General features: G+C 43.3%; 1 protein-coding gene across 2 annotated transcripts in view; it reads left to right on the plus strand.

The window, feature by feature from the left end:
* Positions 1–12,137, plus strand: part of TLN2 (talin 2) — a 273,188-nt gene that overhangs the window by 202,643 nt on the left and 58,408 nt on the right. For both annotated transcript variants that reach the window (XM_068275770.1, XM_068275771.1), the window contains exons 28-32: positions 4,389–4,597; positions 4,776–4,895; positions 8,063–8,260; positions 9,733–9,872; positions 10,202–10,295. In XM_068275770.1, the coding sequence (XP_068131871.1) occupies positions 4,389–4,597; positions 4,776–4,895; positions 8,063–8,260; positions 9,733–9,872; positions 10,202–10,295 (761 nt within the window). The remainder of the gene's footprint in view (positions 1–4,388; positions 4,598–4,775; positions 4,896–8,062; positions 8,261–9,732; positions 9,873–10,201; positions 10,296–12,137) is intronic.

Raw genomic sequence — 12,137 nt, forward strand, 5'->3', positions numbered from 1 at the left:
ATGATGGGACAAACGGCAGAAGCGCTAGAGAAGGATCTATGCCTCTGCATTCAGACCCTAAGATTTTTGGGCTGGATAATAAATTCCGAAAAGTCGGATTTTGTACCAGCTCAGTCAAAAATATTTCTGGGTTACCTCTTAGACTCAATGTCACAGAAAATATTTTTACCAGAAGAAAAAGTAACGAAGGTTACCGGAAAGTCTCGGAACCTGCTGGCTCTACAAAAGGTAACACTGAGACAAGTGTTCTCTTTAGTGGGCTCAATGACGTCCTGCATTCCCGCAGTCCAGTGGGCTCAGGCTCACTCAAGAGGTCTGCAGCAGTGGTTTTTGGCAAATTGGGACAAAAATCACAGATCCCTAAATCAAACCAGGGTATTAGATACCAAAACAAGGGAGTCCCTAGAGTGGTGGTTACAACCAAGAACCCTTACGCAGGGACGTCATTGGGTTCAAAAGCCAACCATACGGGTCATGACGGACGCCAGTGCATGGGGCTGGGGAGCCCACTGCCAAGGTATACAAACGCAGGAAAGTTGGGCACCGGATCAAAAGACAAGGTCCTCCAACTTCAGAGAACTTCTAGCAATCAGAGGCATTGTCGGCATTTGAGAAGCTTCTGAAGGACCAAGATGTATTGGTCCTCTCCGACAATATAGTTGCGATAAGCTATATAAACAAACAGGGAGGCACAAGAATACGAAATCTTCTAGCCCTGTCACTGGAAATTTCAAACTGGGGGGAACGACACGTGAAGTCCTTAGCAGCAACCTACATAAGGGGCACCCAAAAATGGCTAGCAGACAGCCTGAGCAGAAACTATACTCAGGAGTCAGAATGAGAACTATGTCCAGAGGTCTTCGAGCAGATAGTGGCAAAGTGGGGACTTCCGAGCAAGGACTTATTCGCGTCACCACTGAACGCAAAACTCCCAAACTACTATTCCCTCACGGCTTCATCTTCGCAAGAAAGTCAGGATGCTCTAACCATGGAATGGGGCAAAGGCCTAGTATATGCTTTTCCTCCATTCAATCTACTGTCCAGGGTGGTGGGAAAAATAATGCAGGAAAAAGCTACCGTCATTCTCATCACTCCCTGGTGGCCAAAGAGGGCGTAGTTTCCACTGGTCAAGTCACTAGCAATCCAGGACCCATGAACGCTTCCCAAGAGACAGGATCTTCTCTCTCAGAAGAAGCGGTTCCATCCTCAGTTAGACAGATTAGGGCTGACAGCCTGGATCCTGAGAGGCAACTGCTAAAGAGACAAGGCTTCTCAGAAAGAGTGATTACTACTCTCATTCCAGAAAAAAAAGAAATAACAAGAAAAATATATCTAAAGGTATGGAAGACTTTCTGTGGGTGGAAAGTTAGAAAGGGGGCAAATCTTAGAGAGAACAGTTTACCCTTAATCTTGGACTTCTTGCAGGATGGAGTTGAAATGAACTTGTCAGTAAGTACAATCAAGGTGCAAATTGCAGCACTGTCTGTCTTCTTAGACAGAAGGCTAGCCAAGAACCGATATGTGATATCCTTTATTAAATCGATATCTAAAAACAGACCGACTAAACTGCAAACATTTCCTCCCTGGGATCTGTCGTTGGTCTTACAACAGTTAATAAGACCACCCTTTGAGCCCCTGGAGGAGTCTTCTGATAGTGTTTTGACTCTCAAGGTAGCCTTTCTTATAGTGATCACTTCAGCCAGGAGAGTTAGCGACCTACAAGCTATATCCATGAAGGACCCTTACATGACAGTTTTGGAGGACAAAATTATATTTAGGCCAGACCCGACTTACAGACCAAAAGTAAACTCAAGTTTCCATAGGAAACAGGACATAATCATCCCATCCTTCTGTAATAACCCAAGTAACAAGAAGGAAAAGGCATTGCATACATTGGATGTAAGGAGGGCCATTCTGATTTACTTGGACAGGACGAGAGAATGGAGGAAGGATAATAATTTGTTAATTATGTTTAAGGGCCAAAAAAAGGGACAGGCAGCAAGTAAAAATACAATTTCCAGATGGTTAAGACAAGCAATATACCAAGCTTATGTCATGGCGAACAAACCAGCGCCCGCCCATCTGTCAGCTCATTCCACGAGGTCAGTCTCCACCTCGTGGGCAGAAAGGGCCGGAGCGTCGGTAGACCAGATCTGTAAAACGGCAACATGGTCTACCCCAACGACTTTCATCAAACACTACAGAATAGACCTTCTGTCAAATCAAGATATGTCTTTTGGAAGAAAGGTCTTACAAGCGGTTATCCCACCCTAATTATGAGGTATGATTTCTCTGTGGTGTCTCAACTAGGGGCCATCCTGGAGGACGTAAGGATAAAATACTCGTTAGACTTACCGGTAGACGGTATTTCTACGAGGCCTCCAGGATGGCCCTCATACTTCCCTCCCTGTCTCACGTGGTGTCTTCTTAAAGTTACGCTTTCACGGCGTGGGGCACGAGGTTATTCTCTGTAAAAACTGGTGATGGGAGGGGAGCACCCGACCTATATACCTCCTTAATTTAATTAAATGCTAAGCCTGTGTTTCTCTTCCAGGGAGGGGCCGGGGTTCTCTCAACTAGGGGCCATCCTGGAGGCCTCGTAGAAATACTGTCTACCGGTAAGTCTAACGGGTATTTTTTCACTTACTTGGGGCTTCTGCAAGCCCCCAGCAACCGTCCTGTCCCGCGCCGGTCCTCCACGATCCTCCATTCTCCTGCCGCCGCTCCATTTCGTTCCTCAACTTTTAAAGTGAGTGTTTACCATTTTAAAAATAAAAAAGTCGGACACTCACCTAAGGAGAGGGAAGGCTCGGTCCTAATGAGCCTTCCCTCTCCTCTCCCGGTCCCGCGCAGGATCCCCCGTGGCAGTATTCGACCAGTTCAGTCAAATACTGCCACTTCCGCATGCCGAAGGGAGCTTTCGGAAGCCTTCGGGAGCACCGAAGACGGGCCACTCCATACTACGCATGTGCGGGCGTCCTCTATGACGCACTCGCGCGTGCGTAGTATGGAGCGGCCCGTCTTCGGAAGCCCGAGTGCTCCCGAAGACCTCCGAAGTTCCTGCGGCGGCGGACGCGAACGGGGGAGCCAGCGCAGCACTGAGGGCACCGGGAGAGGAGAGGGAAGGCTCATTAGGACCGAGCCTTCCCTCATCTTAGGTGAGTATCTGACTTTTTTCTTTTTAATGTGGTACCCATTGGCTTTAAAGAGACTCTGAAGCGAGAATAAATCTCGCTTCAGAGCTCATAGTTAGCAAGCTAAACCGCCGCTATAGCGCCACTAAACGGGGGTCCCTTCACCCCCAAACTCCCCACTGCGACACTTGGTCGCAGACTTGGTCGCTCCTGGAGGCAGGGCTAACGGCTGCAGCCCTGCCTCCAGTCGCGTCTATCAGCGGCGCATCGCCGCCTCTCCCCCGCCCCTCTTAGTGAAGGAAGACTGAGAGGGGCGGGGGAGAGGCGGAGATACGCGCTGACAGACGCGCGTGGGGCAGGGCTGCGGCGGTTAGCCCTGCCCCAACCAGGAAGCGCTCCCCCGCTGAAACGAGGGGATTTGGGGGTGAAGGGACCCCCGTTAAGCCGTGGGATAGCGGCGGTTTAGCAGGGGCACATGTGCCCCTGCTATCTATGAGGTCTGAAGCGAGATTTATTCTCGCTTCAGACTCTCTTTAAGTCGAGGGGCCACAAGCGTATCCTTTTTACGCGTTGCCGTCTGCAATAAAGCTATTGCAGACTGGAATGTGAAGGATATGCGTGGCCAGAGCTGTGCAGGCGCAGTGGCCCGGCGGCGATACCCAAAGTAGCTGGTGACGGGAGAACGGAGGATCGTGGAGGATCGGCACAGGGCGGCTGCTGGGGGCTTGCAGAGGCCCCAGTCAAGTGAAACAGTTAGTTTTAAATTCCACTTCAGTTCCGCTTTAAGCTATCTGGTTAGCAAAACATTTAGGCCACTCTTCTAATGTTGTGTATGTCTCCTCTTGCTGCAAAAACAAAAGGCATGAACTTTACAATTCCTTTGATGGTGGTACCAAGACGTTGGCAGCAGATTTGACATAACCTGTAAGTTGCGAGGTGGGATCTCGATGAGTCACACTTTTTGTTCTACCACACCCCACAGATTGCCTATCAGAATGAGATATGGGAAATTTGGAGGCCTATAAAGATGTGATTTGAGATCAGGCTACTGTCATCCTTTGCTATATAGTCCATTGTAGCCGCTTTCTGTAGTAGATTGGAGTCAGCATGGGCACTCTGATAGGTCTGTGACAAGGAAGCTTCCTTACACAGCAAGCACGTTCTCCCTTCTTAAAAGTAAATGCAGAACATGCTGAATAGTGTCTTTTATGTTATGTGCTTACTGTTCTAATGATATATCAAATCCCTATCCAGGTGTTGCTGCAAGAGAGACTGCCCTGGCATTGAAAACCTTGGCACAAGCAGCTAGAGGGGTTGCAGCTTCCACTAGTGACCCACAAGCTGCCAATGACATGCTAGACTCAGCCAGAGATGTGATGGATGGTTCAGCCAAGCTCATCCAAGAAGCAAAGGAAGCTCTTGTTGCTCCAGGAGATGCGGAGATCCAGCAGAGGCTGGCCCAGGTCGGACACACAAACGTTTCAAAATAAATCGTATCATGTGTTATCTGCTTTTAATGGTAACATCAAGACAAAAAAATTAATATATAGTTTCAGAAATAATAATCTTTGAAAATTATGTTAGTAGTTATATTTAATATTGATAAGAGACTAAATGCTTTAATTTTATTTTATTTCAAAGGTGGCCAAAGCCGTATCGCATTCATTAAATAACTGCGTGAATTGCCTTCCTGGGCAGAAAGATGTGGACATGGCTCTCAAGAGCATTGGAGAGTCCAGCAAAAAGCTTCTGGTGGATTCGGTAAGTTTTGTTGTTGTTTTTTTCCTCACCCCTGCTAAGAATGTGGCAGTGTAATAGAGGCGTATATATAACACACACTGCATATACAGTACTATGTATAGCTTATTTTACTATTTTACCACACAGTGGACAGTGTTCACAAAGCTTCTCATACATAACTTATTTATCACCTAATTGATAAAAATAACTTTTCAGTGCATTTTAAAGCAAAACAATCACTCAAAGTAAGTTCTTCCTGATTAACTTCATTTCAATATTTTTCTTACCTTAAATTATATTGGATTTTGCCCTTGGGGGGCTTAAAAATGTAACATAGATAAGGTGAAAACATAGGAAAAAGGATGAAAAGGCTTTGTGAATCATGCATTTTCTCTCTTCAGCCTTTAGAAATCCTTAGTGCAAATTACAGAACTAAAAAGCAATGCTCAGTGTAATTTTCCTTACAGCTTAATTATCGCAAATACTTTGTTTTAAGAAGGCAAATTACACTGAGCATTGCTTTTTAGTAGGAGGGCTTTTTGGTCTCTATTAGTCCTCTAAACTTTCCTAGTGATTATGGGTCACTCCGAGCTGCTTGGGTATTCTGGTCCATGCCCTATCCCATAGGGCCATAGCAATCCCTGCTGCACACAAGAAAAAGTCACCTGGAAAAAAGGAAGCAGGGGATTGCCACTAGGAGACTATAGCTAATTTTAGCATATTCTCCTGCTGAACTCCGATAGTAAAATATTGGTAATGTTTACTGATATTTTACTATGGCTAAACCTAACCCTACTCACACACAGAACCCTCCACCAATGCAATGTGTATCCGTACCTCCTGGTGGCCACCTCATGTCAGGCTCGGGGTTACCGCTCTGAACTGTGGATTTCTGGCCTGAACCTGAATCAGGTTTACCGCTAAGGAGAGTTAAGGCTGAATTATAGCAAATACAAATTACACTGAGCGTTGCTTTTTAGTAGGAGGGCTGTTTGGTCTCTTTTAGTCCCCTGTAGTTTCTTAGTGGTTCTGGGTCACAAGTTGCTTGGGTATTTTGTTCTTTATTATTATACTAATGGCAGGATCTACTTCAGTCAAACTATTATGAGTGATGATTTGAATGACCCAAGTCTCAAATGTGTATGTACCTTTAGGCCTCTTTCACAGGGGAGGCTTGTTGGGCAGTTAAGCTTCCCATCTGCTGGCCACCAAGCACCTTTTGGCTACAATGTTACGCAACCGAATGGCAGCGTTTGTAAACCTATGCATGGCAGCATTTAACATCTGGCAGCAAAGAAAACCCACAATGCCACATCTGAGCATGGTTATAATGTCTGCTTCTCCACTTCACGTGCCGAAGGCTAACAGGCACCTGGCTGCAGCAGGGAGCAGCTGAATTCACTGCCTTCACCCTACTATCTGAAAGAGGCCTTGAGCTACGTGCACACACTACATTAAACTCATCTGAGGTGGCCCAAAGTGACCACCTCTGTTTAGAATCTAGCAGGTGAGCTGGTACAACACAACATCTCGTAAAGATCCAGCAAGTTGCATTTTTAGTAATGCTGAGTCACCCCCTGAATGCATTATGCTCTCCTCACCCCACCAGCCGGAAGCTACTGTGTTGTGTGCTGTGCATCTTCCCTTCTCACGCTATAAGAATGGACACATCGCTAAACTCTAGATTAGTGATGCATCTATACAGAACGCTGCCCCAAACTGTTACCGGAGGTATCGAATCCCGATCCCTGTGGGCAACAGTCCTCATACCTGTGTACGAGGGCTTAGGCTGAGAGATTATTATAAAGAAAGATATCTTGACTGAAAATTTAAAGTGGACCTGAACTCAGAACGTCCTCTCTGCTCTAAAATATACACAACAGCATAATAGCTTTTAAAGAAAAACATGTATTTGTTACAGCTGATAAAAATCCTACAATAAATCTGCAGTGTGTCTACTTCCTGGAAGCAGACCAATTGTTAACATCCTGTGTTTACAGATTAGCTGCTCTGCACTGGCAGAGGAGATTCTTGAGCTCACTCAGCTAAAGGTGGCCATACACTTAGATTTGCAGCAGATTTGACCATCAGATTTCTGTCAGATACCTGTCAAGTCCAATCTGACAGGAATCTATCTGATGTGTGCCACACACTAGGAACAGATTTCCAATAGATTTCAGAATGATATCTATTGGAAATCTATTGAAAATCGATCTAAATGCATTATTGCTCCATTAGATCCGGTGCAGCTCTATGGGCCGTCAATCTGCTGCCAGCAGCAGATCGACCTAGTTTTTTCATTTTGTCAGATAGATCGAATCGATCGAAATCAATTGCAAATCAAGCGATTTGCTGGTTTGAAAGAATCTATTTCCAATCGATCGATTCTATAGATTCGATCAATCAATCGAAGGCTGAAATCGACCAGTGTATGGGCCCATTAAGATATCAAATTATGGTGGTGGTAAGTCACAGATGAGCGGAATCAGACAGGCTAAACTCTCTCTAAATACACTTCTCTGCTTTCCTTCTGTCCTGTGCAAGAGTTCAGGTACACTTTCAGGGTGAGGTATGACTTGCTTGTCTTGCTCACCTTTGTTAGCACAGCTAGAGGTATAAATAAATACTCCTTCTGGCTAGTCAATTAAACTGACTAGACTGATGATTTTAACTTACTGTTTGACAAATTGACCAAGCAGGAGACACATGAAGCTGTAAATCTAAAATCAGAGACAACGGTGTCACCTACCTAATGATGCTGTATGACAGAGGTATGCAATTCATAAAACTGGCTTAACAGAACTACAAAGCCTTTGCAAGGAAACCCATTCATGCATGTGTATTTAGGATTTTGTCTTTAGTTTCTCTTATGAAATATTTGATTAATGTGAGCTTTTAGAATATATCAAGTATTGCTAATTGAATAAACTCTAAAAATACTATCTATATTTACTTGCATCATTTTAGCTTTTAAATTAAGTTTAGCAGTTTGCAAAGACATCTCAAATAAGTGGTTGTCTGAGATGGTGTCCTCATTTTACTAGCTTAGGAATGTTGTATTACCAGTACTGCATGCACAGAACCTTTTCTTCTAGGAAATTGCTGTATGCGCTGCCATTTATTTTATTATGGTGTAGGTCTATGTTCATATTTAAAATAGCAATGACATGTTTGAACTGTCCATTCAGCTTCCACCAAGCACCAAGTCTTTCCAAGAGGCACAGAGTGAGCTAAACCAGGCAGCAGAAGATCTTAACCAAGCCGCAGGAGAGGTGGTCCATGCCTCCCGAGGGCAGAGTGGGGAGCTGGCTGTTGCTTCAGGAAAATTCAGTGACGATTTTGACGAGTTCCTTGATGCTGGACTTGAAATGGCTGGACAGACACAGGTCAGACTTGTTTTTGTTTAGTGCATTTTGTGTTTTACGTTTACAAACTAGTTTAAGTTGTAGAAATAGAAAAAATACTTTTGGGTTGTCAACATCATGATTGCTGAGACTGTTATAGTGTGAATTCCGTAAGTGCCACAATGAAGAGGTTTGCTGACTAATAAAAATAAAAATAAAAAAATAAAAAATAAAACGACCTGCACATATATACACACACTGACAAACACTGACTCATGGAATGTCATTGTTTTTTTGGCGGATCAAAGGCTGATTGTCTTTTGCATTATCACAAAAAGCACATATTACCTCAAAATTATTTATATATCATTCCTTTTTTAAGAGAAATTAAGTAATTTTTTTTCCTCACGCTTACTGTACACATTTTCTTTAAGTTAAAAAAAAATGGATGTCCACCGCTTTCTCTTGATTCAGTTTTGCATCATTTTTCTACTTTTTTATGTGTGAATACACCCATAGAAGCCATTGCAAAACTCAAACAAAACACAATGGAGCATTGCCTTTAGATGGAAGGCTCTCGATCTGGATCTCAGCCTAGTCAAACAACGTCTTGATATGGTCATGATGATGGACAGGGTTTTCTACACTAGCTTAGAACACCTGGATTGCTTTAATTTGATATGGGAGAGATGGCAGTCCTATAGGGGTACATGTTAACAGCCTTACCTTCTAAATTTATCAGTCGTCAAGGTTGACCCTGACCCATCTGATGAATACTTGCCCAGTTTCATTTTGCACTTACCAATTTCTAGGACATGTTCTTTGTATTCGTACTACTTATTATTGTACAGTTTCTAATGGGATGTTAGGGACTCTACGGTTGTTTGTTGCTAGGGTTTATTTGGTTGTAGAGTATAATCTGCTGTAATTTGTGGCTATGCTATTCTTCTGAATGTTTTGTAACCCTGTTACAACTGATGCACTTGTATCTCTGCTCTTCATTCTTTGTGGGTACCAAATGCGTCTGTGCCTGTTTGTATTTTGAACTCTGTACCAATAAACCTTGTGTTAGGGATAACAAATAAAATTGATATCAGACTGACAGGACTGGGCTGGAAATGTACTCCTTTTTATGAGTGAACACAGCCATAGAAACAACTGCCAAAAACCATGCAGCAGCTACATCACCTGCCAACAGTAAAATGTTCACTGGAGTTCCTCTTTAAATACTTCTGCACCAGCCTGAAGGTGTGTCTTGTTTCCACAATGACAAACATGACAAAACATTGATGACAAGTGGTGTTAAAGCTAATCGGAACACACACACTGCTGTTTCAACATTCAAGTCTTTATCAAGCTGCAAAATGACATTTGCCCAAAGTTGTATACATACTTGTATAAAAAGTACAATTTCATTAGCTTTTTTCAGCTATGTGTTTTTTTTTCTTTAAGCATGACCACACATTTAATTGTAATCACTGTAGACCTCTTACACTGTTGTTTTTATTTTATAGAATAAAGATGACCAGATACAAGTTATAGGGAACCTGAAGACAATCTCAATGGCATCTAGCAAGCTACTTCTTGCTGCTAAATCTCTTTCTGTGGATTCTGGGGCTCCAAGTGCTAAGAATCTTCTGGCAGCAGCTGCAAGGTGGGAGAGCCCTTTCATCCTCTGTCTGGGTCATGTCTCTTGTCTGCTGCTGTCCACACCTTTCCAGTCTGTTTTTCCAAACATGACCAGGCTTCATTTTCACACCTCTCCACTCTGTATCACATACACTGCTTTATTCTTTGATTCCCATGTATTTGTTATTCTTTTCTCACCTACTTTTTCTTCATGCTTTGTTTTCTTCTTACCTAGGCATAGCTGTACTTTGATCTCACAGACTGAATAAGAAATTATGTATAAAGTGTTTTTGTGCGAACAGAGTGCCAGCATGTACATTATGGTTTCCCAGAATGTGTTTTGTGCATTTCCAGGGCCGTGACAGAGAGCATAAACCAGCTAATCACCATATGTACTCAGCAGGCTCCGGGGCAGAAGGAATGTGACAATGCTCTGCGTGAGCTGGAGGTCTGTTTTCTGATATGATATGCACCTAAAGTCCTAGTATTTATGAAGTACCCCCATTTCACATCTAGGATAATTCTGTTAAAGTGATTTAATTATTATTTGGTTCAAATACATTTTCATGTAAATCAAATTCAGTTGTACAGAGACCATGTCAGCTGTAAAGATTCATTTAGTGTGAAATAGATCCAAAATAAAAGCAAAGTTATATGGGACATTGCGGGGGTAAAAAATGTAATCTATTCCTAAATATCCATTAAGCATTTTCTGTCAGAGAGACTCTGGAGCAACCGGCGCACACAAGTCAGACATAAAACCAAAAACATCTCAAGATCATACTAAAATGGACCATGGAGCCTACATAATGTAGTAGTAATGTATGGCTTCCAACTTTTGTAAAAATGAACATGTAGTATACACTGTGCCAATAAGGTAAGCTTGATTAGAACTGTAACTGTTTCCGGTAATTTGTATTAAGAAAATTACAGCTTTTAGTAGTCATGGGTAGAAAGAAAATGTGAGGATTCAGACCCACATACAGTCTAAAGCAGTTCCCATCAGTTGATGTGCTTTTGTACTATACATTCACCTAAGCCAGTTATCTGCAAACTTGGCTTACCAGCTGTTAAGGAACTACAAGTCCCACACTGCATTTGCTTTATGAATCATGACTGTGGCTGTCAGACTTCCGCAATGCATTGTGGGACTTGTAGTTCATTAACAGCTGGAGAGCCAAGTTTGCAGATCACTTACCTAAGCCACACACAACTTTATTGTATACTGTGCAGTATTAAAAGAAACCTAGACAGAGCCAGGACAAAGTCCTCCAGCACCCAAGGCTGAGACATCAAAGTGCGTCACTCCATCCCTCCCACCCCAGCCATCACAAACTAATTGCTATTAGACTAAGAGGCACCTCAGGGCCTCCAACCCCCCAACACCTTAATCTCTAGTTATCAGGCTTGCTGTCACTGCCATATATCCCCTTTTCTTATTTCTCTGTGCCTCAAACACAATAGGAGAATGATACCTGAGTGAGTTGTGCACCCTCATCTACCCTGCACCCTCTCGCCTCGGCCCAGCCCTGAACCTAGAACTTGGCCGTCAGCCATTCATTATGAGGTGCTTTGTATTCACATTCTGAGTGAGAAGGTATTGCAGATAGTCTGCATCCATAACCCCTGAGTGGGTGGAAAGGGTCAAGTATACCTGCATTAGTATTATTGTAAAAAACAGTGTGACATGTACTACAGTCACGTTTTATCCTCCTCTGATACTGTGCATATTACCATATATTTGTTTGGACTAAAGGCTAAATATCCTAAATATATTACAGAGGCACATTGTTATGTAAGAGCTGCTTTAATCAATAGGTGGGCTCAAAGCAAAGGGCTTAAGAGTGCCTTAATTAGTGTCATTGCATGCTACATAGCCTATTGGCATCGTAGCATGCCTAATGGGGAAGTGGGCAGTCAGTGCACGCTACGCTGCTGAATTGCAGCATAGCGAACGCTACCAACATAACATGGCTCCACTCCTGGCATCATCACCAGCGGATCCAGTCACATTAACCACTTGAGGACCACAGTGGTAAACCCCTTGCTGCTTTTGTCATAATTGGCCACTGCATCTTTAAGGCCAAGCTGCAGGGCCGCACAACACAGCACACGAGTGATCCCCTGTTTTTCCCCCCACCAACAGAGCTCTCTGTTGGTGGGGTTTGATCGCCCCCTTTGTGTTTATTTCTTTTAAATAAATATTTATGTTCGTGTTTTTATTTTTTATTTTTTTTACTATTTCTAGTTTTGTTTTTTGTTTTTTTAGAAATCCCCTCCCTCCCCCAGC

This window comes from Hyperolius riggenbachi, chromosome 3, assembly GCF_040937935.1.
Source record: "Hyperolius riggenbachi isolate aHypRig1 chromosome 3, aHypRig1.pri, whole genome shotgun sequence".
Lineage (NCBI taxonomy): Eukaryota > Metazoa > Chordata > Amphibia > Anura > Hyperoliidae > Hyperolius > Hyperolius riggenbachi.